Genomic DNA, 17,388 nt, shown 5'->3' on the forward strand with positions numbered 1-17,388 from the left:
TAATATCCCCCTCAAAAACTACTTTCTTTCCATATTACCTTTTCAGGACTTGTTGAAATAAAGATGAATAGGTTGGTCAGGGCTGTCCCAGGAGCCTAATGCACCTCTTTTTGCTATGAATGCATGCCTGTGCCATGTGTGCTCCTATAGCAGATATGACCCATGACTGTGGGACACAAGTGCATCCTGGAGGGAGAACCCACAGCACAACCATTTTTCAAGTCACTACTATGTATGTATGTGCATGCTAAAATATCCATGATGTGAAATTTATCATTTTTATTAAGTATACAGTTCAGTGGTATTAGGTACATTCACCTTGTTGGACAACCATCACTATCATCCAAAACTACCCACAGCCTTATCTCCTCAAACTGTCAATCTATCCATTAAACACCCAACTCTCTATTCCCACTTCCCCAGTCCTTGGTGACCCCCACTCTTCTTTGTGGTCCTAAGAATTTGATTGTTAAGGTATCTCTTACCAGCACAATAATGGAGTATTTGTCTTATTCACTTAGGATAATGTCTTCAAGATTCATTCCTATTATAAGACGTGTCAGAATTTCCTTCCTTTTTGATACTGAATACTATTCCACTGCACTCAGAGATCACATTTTGCTTAGCAAATCATCCACCTACAGACACTTGGTTGGTTTTGTCTTTCAGCTGCTGTAAATGATGCTGCTGTGAACATGGGTGTATAAATAACTGTCCAGATTCTTTTCTCAGTTCTTCTGAGTTTATACTCAGAAGCGAGGTTGCTGGTTCATTCCAAAAATCTGTGTTTAATCAGGGGGTGGGGGCGCTGCGACAGTTTTCCACAGTGGCTGCTCCAACCACTTTGCACCATTGGCTCCCATGCTACTGGCCTTCCTATGAGGAGCTCAGCTCATGCTGAGTCTTAGAAACACTCTTCCCATGGGTTCATAATTCAGCCTTCAGCTCCAGTCTCCCCTGATTCTTCTCCTGTGCTCTCTGCCTGCTGGTCACTGCCCCCTTTGCTCCCTCACCACATCCATCTATCCAGTCTCCAGACATCCACCTGGCACAGGCTGACCTGCCACCCTCTCCTTGTCCTCTGCCTATTCCCTCATGAAGCTCCACAGGCCAACCTTAAGAAGATTCTGTGGACCCAAGTAGCTGCAGGATATGTATCCTGGTAGAGTAGTCACTGCCTCAGTCTTTGGAGTTCAGACAGAGCTGATGTAGCTGCAGCCCAGATGCGGCAACTATTGCTGCATGTCAGTGGGGCCTACACAAGGATGCTGAAGCAAGTCTTCCTGGAGCTTTAGCACTAAGGTACCAGGAAGCATAAGCCCCAGAAATGGAGATACATTATGTCCAGAAGGGGAGAGAGTTAGAAACCATTCTTTGCCTTTATCCTTGTATTTGCATTTATTTTATGCTTAATTTCTTCCCATGCCATGCACTTTTATTTCTTCTGGGATAGCTTTTCCTTCTGTGCATCCTCCTCTTCTGGCTTAGGGACACTTTGTTCCATTTCTGTAAGGATCATTTTTGAGTGGCAGGGAGGCACAGAGATGGGCTGATTTGCTGCTGAGCGCCCACCCTCCCTCCCTCCCTTCCTTCCCTCTGTCCCTCCCTTCCTTTCTTTTGCTAGAGATTGAACTCAGGACTTCATGCTAGGCAAGCACTCTACCACTGAGCTATAGTCCTTGTCCAAAAATGTTTTTCCATCAAAAGGGCTGGATGGGAAATCCTAAGACTGCACCAAACTATGGAGAAAAATTCTTACACTGCCTCTTTTTCATTCTTATCCCATGCCGTCCACAGGTCCTCCCCTCCCCACTGCGAGTGTCTTCCTCTAGGACCCTCTGCTTTGTCCTGGTTGCCTTTTTAGTGACAGTGAATGCAGAAAGAAGGCAATGCTGGGGCCCTGCTGCCTGGGCCTGCTGGACAGCTCAGTCTCCAAGCCCGGGTCCCTGGACACCTTTTGCTCCTTCCTTGACCAATCCTAACAGTGTAGAAAGTTCTAAGTGCTCTTTTAAATGCTTCACTTGTACTTGTAAACTTCTGAGGGGGAGACACAAAGACGGGAAGATGACTGGTCTTTATTTTTCATGGGTGCACAGGCAAGCTTAATGGGACCACCAGTCATGAAGCACGGCCTGTTTTCTGTTCAGCTTTGACTAACAAAATTCCTAGCATGTTTCCAATAAGGAATGGAGGAAACTAGAGAGTGATGACTTGCTAACTATGACAATGCAGCTTTCCACACCAGTAACTAATTATTGAGACATTTCTTAAAAGAGTCTCAGGACACAGAAGCTAACATTTTTGCCTGAAAACTGAAAATATTTAGCTCTTTTTGTTAAATTGTAGCATATGAATATTGTGGTCTTTAGCTATGTGGAAATCCACATGCAAGCATGCATAATTACAAGGATTTGCACATCCCAAACATTTTTTTTTTTTTTAGGTCTTTTTGAGACAGGGTCTCCCTGTAGCCCCAGCTGTCCTGGAACTCGCTATGTAGACCAGGCTGGCCTTGAACTCACAGAGATCCACCTACCTCTGCTTCCCAAGTGCTGGGATTAAAGGCATGCACCACCAGGCCCAGCTCATCCCAAACATTCTTACTGAATCATTTAAAAACTCATCTACAAGTAACTCCTGCAAATGTCTGGGTTGTTCTGTGACAGTTGGTGTTTAAGTTTGTTCTGACTCCACAATTGCTCACAGGGATAGGTCTGATGTTAGGCGTGTTTCACCAGCTTACAAACACTTCCTCAAAAGGAAAAGAAGAAAAGTGAAACTTACTTTGCTTCTAGGGCCAAGGCAATGATGCCTGCCACCATGGGGGCCGAGACGGAGGTCCCAGTATGGCCATCAGTGCAGCGCTGCCGCAGATCAGTGGTGACCTGGGAGAGATGGAGGTGTGTGAAGCAGAGAGGTGGAAAGGCTGACTCACCTTGAGAGAATCGAGACCCCTCAGCATGCTCCCACTGGAGCGAGTGACCTTGGGTGCCTGATGCAGAAAAGACATGAGGCAAATGCACTGTCTGGCTCTTCTGTTGAACAGCTTTGTGCTCAGGTACAAAACTGCAGGCCTGCTGCAGGAACAGGCTCATCTCAGAGTGTGAACAGGGCATGAGGCGGGGAAAGATAAGAATCTAGGAGCTTTGCTAAAAATCAGCTCAGCTTGTCCCTGAATACCACAGAAGTGTGTGCAGAGAAGCAGGTAATGCAAGATGAAATGGAGGGCCCCTGCAGGCCCTTCTTCTTGAGTCTTGGCACTATGCTCTTGCCACTAATGTACAGACCTCAGTTTGGTTACCCAGGGCTTCAGGGCAGCTGAAAACTGCTGTTCATGAGGTTCTCAGCAGCCCAGATGGTGTTTCTAACTTTAGCTTCACAGTTGTGAGTTGGGGTCTCTGCCTGGACAGCCCACCCAAGATAATCCTGAAGTGTTCTTGACATCACAAGACTGCTAAGTGGGACAGTGAGGCTGCTGTTTTTCTCAGGATGATGAGGCTGGCTCTGCCTGCTGGGGCTCTGCCTGCCCTCATCTGAGATAATGACTCCAGGAGGGTGGGATACTGACTCAAGACCTCACAACTGCTCGGCCGGACACAGGCCTCCCCTTGGAGGCAACAGGAGAAGTCATGGGCTCAGCATGTGAGTCCAGTTGTGCTGGACGGGATCATGGCCCTATGATTTTGCTCCTAGTTTTAATCCCAAGCACTCTGCAGATAGAATTAAGGTTGCTAACCTTCAATCAGAGAAATTATCCTGAATTATCCAGTTGGGCGTGATAGAATCAGAAGGCTTTAAAAGTGGAAGAGGAAGGCAGCAAAATCTGTTGGAGAGGTGGGGTATGATAAGACTTCAGCCATCATGGCTGGCTTTGAAGGGGGAGCCAGGGAAACAGACCAGGGGTGCCAGGGGAGGGAGGCTCTAGAAATGAGAGTACCCTTCATCCAACACCCCATAAGAAAGTGGAGACTTCAGTCATATAACGAAAGGGAGCTGAATTCCACCCACAGTCTGAATGAGCAAGGATCCCCCCGAGAGCAGTCAGAAAGTAAAAGGGTCCTTCTGATACCTGACTTCAGCCTGTGGGACTCAGAGTAGACAGCCAGTTGAGGTTGCTGGATTGCTGACCTACAAGGTATCCATTTGTACTGCTTTAAGATGCTGTTCTAAGTTTGTGATAACTTGAACTTGTTATGATAGCAACAGGAAAGCTCAGGCTCCAGCAGCCCTTCTATGTAACCCCTGAGGAAGAATTTCTCCAGCAGTAACAATCATATCTTTCCACACAGAGCATATTTCTCTGGTCATGCTTCATCTGGGCTGACAATTCCCCAGGGGAGGGGTATCTGGCATGTATCACATGTGTATGGGAGAATCTGACAGGGACCTTAGCAGAAACCAACTTCCTCTATGCCCATTCATCAGGGCCAAGGGACTTCAACCTGAGGAAAGGAACGAGACCAACCAAAGCAGCAACTTCTGTGTCCCCCTCTTCCATGTGCAAATGGCACATAGCACACCCTTCCATGGCTTCTGCACAGACTACAGAGGGGTACCTATAGACACTCATGCTTTGTAAATGGGCTGGAAGCCCAGCAACTGAGAGAAAGCAAGGCCCAAGGTGGGCTCTTTGGCTTCAGAGAAGAGGATTCTGGGAGCGAACTGAGGGACTTCCCATGAGAGAGATGGCTGAACAGGGCAGCACACTCCTGAGTCCTAGTGGCATGCTTGGAACTCCGCTCATGTTCACGAATTAACTGGCCCTTGTCTTCAGGTCACAGAGACTCACTTTAGGTTCTACTTCTCTGATCAAGAGTCAGGTCTCTACACAGGGCATCGCTCACTATGGTGGATGCTGCTGGGCATTCACTGGCTGAGGAGGAAGGACACATGGGAACCAAGCTTTGGCTGCCTCTAGAGCCCACCTGGACTCAAGACTGAGACACTGCCTAGAGAGCTCACTTAGCCCCTTGCAGGACATCTAAGAGGCCTCAAGGCAAAAACTGGGCTCCAGTAAGCAGACAAAAATGCCACCCATGCCATCAGAGCAGAGTTCCACGACAGCAACTCTGACACTACATTTTCTCTTTTCTCTTCTCCAAAGTATCTTTCTTTCCCATATACTATGCTCAGAGGAGGGAATTTTGTTTAAAGATGGCATTAAAGTTGGGCATAGTGGTACATGCCTATATCCCAGAATTTGGAAGGTGAAGACAGGAAAATCAGGACTTCAAGGGCAGTCTCTGCTATATAGTGAGTTCAAGGCGAGACATCTCAAAAAATGGGAAGGGAATAAAGTATTTTTCATAACTAAGATGTGTACACATGCAAGCACATGTTGGCATGATTAAGTAAGCAAATAAAGCTGCAATCCCAGCTTCCAGAGTTGAGTGCCACCATTCTCCCAGCACATAGCCCCTGGCACAATGTGTCCAATAATGTCAGCCTCAACTTGCACCCACACAGTCAGCAGGCCTTTGCTGGGTTTCAGTCCAAGCATCTGTTTAATAAGGTTTCAGGAAGTCCGTGCTCAAGTGAGGCGGAAGTGTAAATGAACAGGACGTGGTTCAGAGTCTCAGCTACCCATTCTGGGCCTGAGCACTCTTGCAGGAAGAGAAAGTAATGACTCAAATTAACACCTTTGTGAACTGGATCACTGCCAGGCTGGTGGTGGGATGATGGGGGCTGATCTTCCATGGGTGCACAGCAAACAGAGAACAGGAAGCCTGTGTACTCCCTCAGAAAAATGTAAAAATGAATTTGAAAATAATTTCTAAAGATGTGACTAAACAGCAGGAGAAATGGAAAGATGCCAGCCAGTGAGCTTTAAAATTAACCATGTTTGGCCAGCACTACAGTCTCACTTTTAAAGTGTCTACAAACTAACTTAATGACTATGCATTTGAATTCTGCATTAATTTGGACTGGAAACCATCCTTTCTCTCTCTCTCTCTCTCTCTCTCTCTCTCTCTCTCTCTCCTCTTTCTTTCTGTCCTTTTTTCTTTTTTAATGTAGGGAGGTATGTAAGGGAGGAAGAAGCAAATTCCATTCATGTAATAAAACAGTTACCATTTGAAAGATAAATCAGAGGCTGGAATGTGGTACAGTGGTACAGCCCCTGCCTAATGTAGGTTCGAAGTACTTCAAAGAGGAAAAGAAAAATCACTTTTGTTCGCTGCAGTACGTAGAGCAGACAAAAGGCACTGCTCTGCTTCCAAGTGTCCAGGACACAGCCTTCAGTAGAAGAGACACCTAGAATGCTTTGTTTCCAGAATGTTTCAGCATAAAACCAAGACTTTCTATTTCACTCTTCTGAATAGGGCTGGCCAACTGAACTCTGCCTGATGAGACCACAGGATTCCAGAGAACTAAAAGGAGACACGATGAGGATGAACCCCATTCTTAAGTGACATTTTTAGATCTCTAAAGTCTGAGAGCATTTAATTGGCATTTCTGGCCACAGATGAGTAAAGCTGGTGATGAGGCAGGCTGCCAAGGCATTGGGATTGACCTCAGGCTCAGCTAGTTCATGGGGGGTTGATGCTGGGACCTCAGATCCAACTCAGTGCCCTTAGAAAAAAACATGTCATCCAACCTGCCAAGAGAACTTACGATCTTCCGTTCATAGAAGGCCCCGCTGCTGTAGGTGGTGGCCAGGGTAGAGGCACACTCCTCCAGGTACCAGGGCTTGTGGCCATTCTCAGTGGTGCTGCTCACAGAGATGGTGTAGATGCTGTTGGTGTAGCCATCACAAGAGCAGTGGTCCCCCTCTCTCCCACCATTTCCAGAGGCCCAGACGAAAATGGAGCCCAGACCTTGCCGGCCCTAGGAGGAAGCAAGCAGAAGCAGCCATCAGCCACTGTGGTGGGACCCTGTTGGGAGGGCCTCACAAGAGGGCTACAATCCTATCTTCTGGCTGTTTCTCCACAGGGACTCTAAAGATATACTGAGACCACTCAGGTACCACCCAGGAGCTCCATTTATATTTCAATGGCACTATTTTACCTGTGTCAATAAACTTAAAACTGCATAATCATAGGAGCCTGTTAGGGAGGAAGAGTCAAAAGACCCCTTTGTTCTTCACAGGAAAATCCAGACCCTGACACTAGCTGCTCCAGTTCAGAGCACCACGTTTAATTTTCATTATGGTAGCTGAGGATCAAAGGGACCAAGATTATAGATGGACAATAGCAGAATTTGGAACTTTTAAGTTTTGTGGGTTAAAAGAGCTGTTTGGAAAATGGGAGGGAAGAGGAATTTTCCCAGAAACACAGTTGCAGAGATCACCTTCTTGGCGAGCAAGCTAATTTTTCAAAGAGGGGTGAAAAGTGAGATGGTGACAAGGCTAGGATCCAGACACCCCCTGTAGGTATCTGCCTACAGGAGTCTGATTAGAGTTCCCTGGGATACCTGTCATGGATGAGTGGTTAAGTGCTGGAGCAGTCAAGTCAGATGTCAACACCAGCCCAGGCTGGTGACTTCACTTGTTTATTGTTAAGAACATGAAAGAAAAAAACCTGTGACAGTGGCAGGTCAGGCAGGTTCCTGACCCTCTTTTCTACCCTGCACCCATGGGATCAATGAGTTCTGACCAAACTGAGGGTCATTCTAGCCACAGACACTAGTTAATGATTAGCTCATAGAAGACTACACTGAGTCACTCCCAACAGCTGGACCCACTGATGGTGCCCAACATGAACTGGGCCCCCTGGACTCTTGAGAACTGAGGTCCTCCCTTACAAGCACAGGGAGGGAACTGACACCGAATCTTAGCAATGGGTCAATTTAAAGATAGCTTTTAATCAGATTCTACATTCTGGTGCATTATGCCCTTTCAGAATTCAAGTTCTTCCTTGGTAGAGTGTACAAAAGCAAACCCCACTTTGCAGACCAAGGGGACTCTAGCTCCAGGCTGAGGCTTCCAACAGAGACCACAGGGAGGTTCCTGGTGCTCTCCAGCCCTGCTGCTTCAGGCTGCCTCATTCACTCTGCTTTTGGCATATCCAAGGTGGGCTTGTCTGAATGGCCAAGAGCTCACCATACTTACTACACTTAGCAAAAAGGCTAACTTCTGGAAGAAAGGCACAAAATAAGGAATGGCATGTCTGTGTGATTATGGTCATGCTGTACAAGAGGATGCTTCAATCAATGATGGAGCACAGGCAGGACCCTGTGAAGAAGGTCCCATACCACCTACGTGTATGGAAGCTAGGAGTATAGGCTACTGTTCTATCTAAGTTTGTGTAACTATTCTATTATGTTCACATAATGCCGAAATCATCTAATGATGGCTTAAGATCATGTCTCCATTATTAAGTAAAGCAAAACCATAATTACCTATTGGAAAAGATGAATCAGAAGCCAGTTTGAAGTGACTAAAAGACAAATAAAAAGGCATTTAGCCCACCAAAGCCTAGCTATTCCATATGAGAATCATCCCTAAAACATGGTCATCCTCAACTCTCTACCCCTACTCCCTACTCAAAACTATTCATTAAACGTTGTCATTTTGCAAAGTGAAACAATCTTACTGTTCCGAAGCCCAAAGGACAGCTCAAAACAGTGCTCCCTGAATTTGAACGTGCTGCACCTCAGTCCCTCTTGTTATAAAATGTCCTCAGACCCAGCAGGTCTGGGGTGGTATGTTAGTTAGCTTTCCATCACTGTAACACCTGAGATAAACCAACTTATAGAGAAAAAAAAAAAGTTTATTTGGGCTCACAGTTTTGGAAGTTTAAACCAGTCACTGACAGGCCCCATTGGTTTGGCCTTTGGTAACATTTCACAGTAGGAACTTGGGACAGAGGAGGCCAATTTACCACATGATAGAATGAAAGAGAGAAAAGAGGGCCTGGGTTTCATATCTCCTTTCAAGGCATAACCACACTGACCTGAAAACCTCTTGCTAGGCCCCACCTTTTAAAGGTTCTACCACCTCCCAGTAGCACCATGTTGGGGACTAAGTCTTTTATACATGGGTATTTGGGGAACATCCCAAATCTAAACTATAGCAAGTGAGGCTGAGACTGCCTGCCTATGGAGCTCTCAGGTGACACCAGTGCTGCTGGCCCTAATTTTTCCACCCATTTCTTGCTGGATCAATTACCTTCCACAAGTACAACACTTATCAACCACCTCTTTCTCTTCTTAACCTGGTTTCTGAGGGAGAGAACAGGGAAGGAGGCAGAGAGAACAGCCAGATCCAAGTTGTGAAGAGGGTTTAGCTGTCCCCAAGGGTTTTATTTTCTCTCTTCACATCTTCAACCTGCACAGGACAGAAGCTAGAGGAGATGTTCCAGCCTAGCCATTTGCATTTCTATTCAGGAAGGCCATACTTGAATTCGATCAAACTGCATTTCAGAAGTATCCTCCCTAGAGGTGGGGACTACTGTGGCTCAGAAGCCCCACTCCTGAGGGCTGGCAAACTCTGGGCATCTGGACAAGGCCAGTGAGTGTTCTTAGTCACTTCTGAATGAAAAGTCAGGTGAGGAGTGAGGCTTCATCAGGACAGACATTGAACTGATCCCCGTGCCCAGTAATGCCTACTAAAGTCTCCTGCCACCCAACCACATCATCTACCAAAGATGAAGTCACATCTTACAGAAAAAGACCATAGGTGACAAATGGGGTGGCACAGAGGAATAACAGATGGGGAAATGTGATTTGGTTTGATCATCAAATTTCTAGGAGGATTTTTCATGACAGCTTCAGTCAGCTGCGATTTAGGGTCCCTGAATGACATATTCGACATCAGAATGACTAAAAAAATTAAACAACCTCTGTATTTTAAGAAACCATGACAAGAATGGGGCGGGGGAGCCACGTGGTTCCTTCTACAAGTCCCTGTTCCCTTGACAACTCGATGAAACTCCTGCTGCTCAGAATTAAGAATGCAAAGATCTATTCTCTGGCGCTCCAACTTGCATAAGCTCTGTGTACACAAAACTAAACAGAAGATGCAAACATCCCTTGAAAATAAGCATCTCCTCTCCTGGAAGCAGGTCCTCAGAGCCTTTAGAAAGCATCTCACAGAAATGCCAGATGCTCAGCGCTAACATCATTCAAAGTGATGCCTTTGTGTACAGAACGCACCCTCTAACTTCAGTCACCCTCTCTGAAGCTGAAAGGCAGTTTAATTTTTAGAGTGTTTCACTTGTCATCAAGTCTGAGAGCCGAGTGATCTAAGGGATAGGAGGGGGAATTGAGTCATGGAAACAAGTGATTTATTTATTCAACATTCCCTTGGGAGCAGCGGCTGACTTGGTCATGCTTGAATCTGCCAGCACTCCCCAGGCCCAGCACATGGCCCAGCACACGGCCTAGTACGTGGCTCAGCTCAGGTGCTCAGTACACTAATGGAAGCTGCTTTGTGTCCTCTTGGAGTTGTAGAGATAAAAGGGTCAGTGTTCCCAGTCTGAGCACGAGGTCATATGCTATGGACATGCTGTGTCCCTCTGCCCCTCTTACTTTTCTTCCTCTGACAGACTGAATACCCCCTATTTCTGGTCACTGACAGACCAAATACCCCCTATTTCTGGTCACTGACAGACCAAATACCCCCTATTTCTGGTCACTGACAGACTGAATATCCCCTATTTCTGGTCACTGGTTTTTGAGGCATTGCAGCTTTGAGTGAGCATGTGAAAAGACACTGAAGGAGAATGCCTTCCCTTGTACTGTGGGTGTATGTGTGCCTGGCAGGAAGTCAAAACAAGTGCAGCCCCCTAGCCAGGAAGTGTAAAGAAATGGAGGAACTACAGGGATTCGGCATGGTGCAAGATGGCAAGGTTGGATGTTCTCTAAGACAAAAATTCTTGTTGTCGTAGAAGAGACAACACACAGTGACCAACTCAGTACATCTGGAAAAGAAATCAAATCATACTTAGAAAAAAAGGAAATTGGGAATAGAGTTTTTAAAAGATGGGAGGTGGACTGGAGAGATGAATCAGCAGTTAAGAATATTTACTGCTCTTGCAGAGGACCTGGATTCAGGGCCCAGCACCCACATGGTGGCTCACAACCATCTGTAACTCCAGTTTCAGGGATTCTGATACCCTCTTCTGGCCTCTGAAGGCACTGCACTCATACAGTGCACATACAAAACATGTAAGCAAAACATTCATGCACATAAAATTAAAATAAGTTAACAAAAAGATTGGGGCTGGGGGAAAGACTTAGTTGGTAAAATACTTGCCACACAAACAAGAGGACTGGAGTTTGATCCCCAGCATCATGTTGAAAAAATAAAAACAGGGATGGAGAGATGGCTCAATGGTTAAGAGCATTGACTGCTCTTGCAGAGGACCCAGGTTCGATTCCCAGCACCACATGGTGACTAATAACTGTCTGTAACTCTAGTTCCAGGGGATATGACACCTTCTTCTGACCTCCACTGGTACTGCATGACATGGGTGCACATACACACATGCAGGCGATACATTCATACACATAAAAAACAAAAATAAAATAAATAAAATATTAAAAAACAAAAATAAAAGCCAAAAAACTGGCACAGGGCCCTGCTACTAAAATCCCAGTGTAGTGGAGGTAGAGAAAAAAGGATTCATGGGGTTTCCTGGCCAGCTAGTCTAGCCAATCAGGAAGCTCCAGTGTCAGTGAGAGACATGTTTCAAAAAAAATAAGGTGGAAAAAAATTAAAATAAATAAAAATAAAAATTCTGAAAGTTGCCAGGCATGGCAGCAGAGGTAAGCAAATCTCTGTGATACCTTGCCTACGTAGCATGTTCCAGGCCAGCTGGGGCTACAGGGAGACCGTATTTCTAAAATAAACAAATAAACAAAAAGTGGAGAGTGACTGAAGAAAACACCTGATGCTGACCTCTAGTCTCTAAGCGCAACACACACACACACATACACACACACACACACACACACACACACACACCCCACAGACTATTCCTCTCTGGGGCAGGACTGTAAGGGAGAGGGTAGGCAGAGGACACAGATAGGCTGTTTTCAATGTAATTTTTGGTATTTGATGAATTTATTAATATTAATTGCATCTTGATGGCTACACATGGGTTACAATACCATAAAAATTTTTAAAAAATGTTTTCAATAATGAAATAAACTTGACTCCTGCACCCTCTCCTGTCCTGTCTCCCACAGAAGTCAGAGATGCTAGGACTTACAACTGGACACTCACTCTTCAGCCTATACCCACTGGCCATGGCTATGCTCTGTGCTGGTGTTTACTGGACCACCCAGGGCCTCTTGGATGCCGAGCACAGTTGCATCTGACTGTTCCAAGAAACTGTCCTCACCTGGAACTCCGTCTTGCCACCTGGCTTGTAAAAACTGACTGATCTCCTGCTACGTCTTCCCAACCTCATCTTTCCCAACCCCTGAGGATCCACAGTGGATGACACAGAGAGGCTGGTGGGTGGCCTCCTGGGAGGGGCCTGCCAGTCTCCCCAGCCTCTTGAATGTTCCTTGTGGTTCATCCCTGTGTTGGGCTATATGCTGGTGAGGGCGGGGATATCCGAAGCCTACTGCTGCAGTGAGGCTCTGGATTAGCTACACCCTCTGATGGACAGAAAGCTCCTCAGTATTTCACCTGTATAGTCCAAGGACCGGGTCAGGAAATCTGGCTGGGCTACCTCCCACTACCTCCACAGACCTCCACAGACTCCAGTAGAGTGAGCAGGGTAGATGGGTGCCAGGCTGGTTCCCTTTGGACCAGGTGAGACTTTCCAACTGAGCTGGTAAACCAGAGTCCCTAAGGGACTCCTCCCTCACTCTGGCACTCAGGGCCTCCTTGCCAGTCCTGTTTCAGGCTGTGGCTGGTGTCACTCTGGTGTTAAAAATGTGTGCTGTCACCCCACCCACCCTGGATCTCCCCCATAGCCCTGGGTTACTCACACCTTTTTAATGCCATACTCGAAAGCCTGTTTAGCCAGTCGGCCAGGCCCGTCCACTGTCTTCCCGTCGTCATCCGGTCCCCAGCTGGCACTGTAAATGTCAATGTAGTTGGGTCTGATGCCCAGGGACTTGGCCTCAACAACATCTGTCACGTCGCCATCCAGCATTCGGATGCCTGAAAGCACAGTGGGAGGCCCTCTGTCAGCATCCGGGATTCTGAGCACACAGTTGAGGTCACCCTGCCACTGGGAGGCCAGCAAGGCTGGAGAGCCTCTGGGGTCTTAGATCAGACACCACGCCACTGGCATCCCATAAGGTGCTCTTCCCATGTCAGTTTCGAACACTTGCTCCTCCTCTCTACACTGGGTGGTTGGTATAAGGGAGTTAAAATGACAAGGCCACCTGCAGGGTGCTCCTACAGGTGTCTTCAATGAAAGCAAAGCAGCTACTTCCCAAAGAGGAAACATGTTCCCTCCGTTCCTATGATGCTATGCTAGAATCTAATGATACACATTTCTGCAACAAAACTTGAGTCTTCAACTCGCCAGCAGTGCATAGCTTGAGTTTATTTCTCTTTCCCTTATGAGTCTGTCCCTGCTGTAGAACACAATAAAATCATGCCATGAAGTTGAACTTGGAAGACAAGCGTCCATGCCCACCAGTATCAGGAAGACCTAGATGCTCATTTCTGCTCCACCTGGGTTCAGCTCCATGTTCTCAGGAGGGTTTCTAGAGGTGGAGATTCAGCTTCCTCAAGAGCATCCCAAAAGAAGAGAGGGAATGGTCATTCTCCCAATACCTGTGGCCCAGTCAGGGCCTTTCCTCCCAACCCTGTGCCTCCATTTACCCTGCACCTGGCTGCTATGGCCCTCCCAACAGGGCCTCACCCAGAGGGTGAGATGCCTCCTGGGGTCACTTTGGGAAATCTTGGGTAACCAGAGTCACCAGCATGTGCTTTCAAGCTACCAAGAGATGCATAAAGTCAAACTTCTCTAAGGCTCAGAAAACCTTGCCAATCCTTTCCTGAGGTAAGCGAGCATAAATAGCTTAGCCACCTGGGACTCACACCTGTCTAATAATCATGCACATGGCAGCCTGGGATTCTCATCTGCATTTACTATGCACACATACCCCACTCCCAACAAGGCACTCAGCAACCTGTTAGCAACCTAGGACCCCTACCTGCATCAAGTTATATGCACACCCTACTCTGAATAATTCTTGAACAAAAGGCCAAGAATCTAGAAATAAACTGGCCCAGACCCTGACCACAGATAACACTCCCACAAAGTCCCCAGAGCTCCTTGTATTCTGGACCTAGACCTGGGTGTGCAATGGCCATGCCTTTCATTGAGAGAAAAGAAGAGTTTCATTATGATTTTAATAATAATATACACTCTTTGATGAAAGTTTAGTGAATAGAGAAATTACCAATGGTAATATTTTAGTTACTTTCTTCTAATACTTTTCTTTGCCTGAAACCTTTATTTTCTTTCCAAATGTAGAGCATTTCCCTGTAAAATTAAAGACTTTTTCAAGACATGGTTATTAATGGCTGTGCACATCTTCCCCACACACCCCAGGCCCAGGCATCCTTTCCTCTGGGGCTCACTTCACCAAGGAAGGGCACCCTACTTCATCTATACTAGACCTACATCCAGCAATATCATGATCATTGTTGGTCCTCTGGAACAGAAACTCTGAAATAACTGAGATAGGTACAAGATAGATAGATAGATAGACAGACAGACAGACAGACAGACAGACAGACAGACAGACAGACAGACAGATAGATAGATAGATAGATAGATAGATAGACAGATGATAGCTGGTAAAGTCAGTTCTTTGTGTCCATGAATTCTACCTCTACAGATTCAACCAAAACTACAGCTGGAAAATATTTGGAAAGAGAAAGCTGTATCTATACTATTTATGGATAGACTTCTTTCTTGTCTTTATTTCCTAAGCAATACACAGCCACTATATATAGTATTTACATTGCTTTAGATACTATGCTTTGTCTTGAGATGATTTCCAGTCTATAGAAAGATATGCACAGGTTCTATGTGAATGCTCCATCATTTCAGGTAAGAGACCAGAGCCCAAGCATTTTGGTATCTACATGGGTCAGGAATATTCTCTATGGATACCAAAGGATGACTGCAGTACTTCACCCCGAGGTTAAGAGATGGTTCCAGACTTAAGCAGACACCCTGTCACCTGCTTCTAAGAAGAGAGGCCCTCACAGAGCCCTCACCACAGTATGCCTCTGGCCAGCAGGCAGACAGTTGTGCCACAGCTAGGGGACTTGCTGTGGCTGCCAATTATAACCAGGAAGTGACACTGAGTGACACTGGAAGTTCTCTCATAGCACGAGGTCTCTTGGCTTTCTAATCAATGAAGTGATGGAAGTTACCCTCTCTATGGGGTTGCCAAGTAAACAAGAAGTGCCTGTCATACAGGAAGTACTTAATGTGCTTGACCCCATGGAGCTTGCCTCAGTTTTCCCATCTGTAAAAACTGGGTATAGTATCAATAAGTAATTACTTACTTATTTACTAAAGATGTATCATTTTATGCCTAGGATATCTATGAAGGACTATATTCACGTACTTGCTAGTTATAAAGTCTTATAAAATAATGGACACCTATGAACCCTCCAGCCAGTACAAACAACAAGACGAGACTTATTGGGGTACTCACCCACATGTCCTTTTTGTCATTCTGCTTCTTGGAGGAAGCTGCTTCGAATTTTGAGTTATACATTCCATTATCTTTTAAAAACTACTATCTTTTATAATTGTATGTATATTTAAAGAACATATTGTTTACTTTTGTCTGTGCTAGAAATTAATCCTTTGCTGGTTATTCAGATTATAAAAATCTCCCAGTTTGTCCTGGAGAGATGGCTCAGCAGTTAAGAGCACTGGCTGCTCTTGCAGAGGACTCGAGTTCACTTTCCAGCACCAACATGGCAGCTATCAACCATCCATAATGTTTCTAGGGGATCCAATGCCCTCTTCTGGCCTTCTCTGACCTCTGTAGGCATTGTAGGACATGGGTGCACTTACATACACGAAGACAAAATACTCATACATATTAAAATAAAAATAAAAATAAATAAATAAATAATTGTATTCTGTCTTCTTATTTTGTTTATGGTGCCTCTGAATAAACAGAGGTTTGTGATATATTGCCAGGAATTGAATCCAGGGCCTTGTGTATGCTAGGCAAGCATTCTATCACTAAGCTACACCTCTTTCTCCACAGGCTTTTAATTTTCATAATGTTAAGTGCTCATTTCCTTTTGGGGATCTTAGTCATACGAGGTCCAGGTCTCCCCTGGGTTTGTTGGTATCTACTGTAAACGTTCCTTACATTGGCTGGGCAGAGCTACCCTAGTTACAGCCCATGAGGGCTGTGATGCTGACTCACTGTATTTTCTCAAACTTTTGGGGCTCTGGGTGAGAAGAACTGGGGTAACCACAAGACACCATTCTTTCCCAGTCTCCAGTCTTCTAAGTTCTATAGCTGTTTCAGAGACTCTGGGCCCAGGCATCCAGCTCACTCAGCCATGACACCAGGGGCCACACCAATCCAGGAAGTTAGTTGTGCAGTGGCACAAAAAATATGGCCCCGTCAAAACTCAGAGCAGCACCCAGGTGAGAAACAACTGGGGTCAGAGAGTCCCAAGATAGAATCTCGGGTCTACCTGACTTTTGAGCATGGACTCAACTTCTCTGAATCCCTATTTTCTAGAATATTTACCTGTTGGAGCCATTGAGAAGACTACTGAAGACAGAAGCTGAGGCCCTTGACTATGGCTTAGACATGGTTTGAGAGAATCCCTGGAGTTCGTGTTGGAAGCTTGGTCCCAGTGTGGCGGTATTGAAAGGTAGTGGAGCCCTTAAGAGGTGGGGCCTGTAGAAAGGTGGCTAGGTTACTGAATGCACTGCCTTCAAGTGGGATTAAATAAAGTCTCATGAGACCTAGTTTAGTTGTCAAGTGGGGGTGGGGTGTTAAAAGAGAAAGACTACCGTTGAATTACTTTTCCAGCTTCCTGTCACATCATGCAATCTCTTCCTCTCACAAATGCTCCTGCTGTGATTCTGTCTTCCATGATGTGACGTAGCCAGGAAAGACCTTGCTAGAGCCAGGACCATGCTGTTTGAGCTGTCAGCCTCTAAAACTGGGCTAAAGAAAACTTTACAAGTTTACAGTGGTGGAAAATAGACTAATATGCCTTGGTACCCAGTGCTGCTGCATAAATGGCAACAGTATTCTTTACACTTTTAAATTTAGCAGCAGACTCTCCAGGGCAAAAGACCTCACTGGTCACATAGGCAGCCAAAACCAATTCTGATGTTCTAGTGTTGACATTGAACCTGCTATTCTAAGACTTCTCATACCAGCTACAGGTGTGAAATGCCTATTTCTGAATAAGAATGGGATGCAAGAAGGCATCTAAAAATGCATAAAAGCATACAACCAGAATGATTTCCCTAC

The 17,388-nt window shown here is 45.8% G+C and overlaps 1 protein-coding gene across 1 annotated transcript in view; it reads right to left on the minus strand.

The window, feature by feature from the left end:
* The window catches only part of Pcsk6 (proprotein convertase subtilisin/kexin type 6), a 197,901-nt gene that overhangs the window by 80,944 nt on the left and 99,569 nt on the right, over positions 1 to 17,388 (minus strand). Inside the window, exons 7-9 of the mRNA XM_029554306.1 lie at positions 12,885 to 13,057; positions 6,613 to 6,825; positions 2,785 to 2,885 (exon numbers count right to left, since the gene is read on the minus strand). Coding sequence (XP_029410166.1) covers positions 2,785 to 2,885; positions 6,613 to 6,825; positions 12,885 to 13,057 — 487 coding nt within the window. The remainder of the gene's footprint in view (positions 1 to 2,784; positions 2,886 to 6,612; positions 6,826 to 12,884; positions 13,058 to 17,388) is intronic.

Source organism: Nannospalax galili, unplaced genomic scaffold (assembly GCF_000622305.1).
Source record: "Nannospalax galili isolate Female #2095 unplaced genomic scaffold, S.galili_v1.0 scaffold124, whole genome shotgun sequence".
In the NCBI taxonomy this organism is placed as follows: Eukaryota; Metazoa; Chordata; class Mammalia; order Rodentia; family Spalacidae; genus Nannospalax; species Nannospalax galili.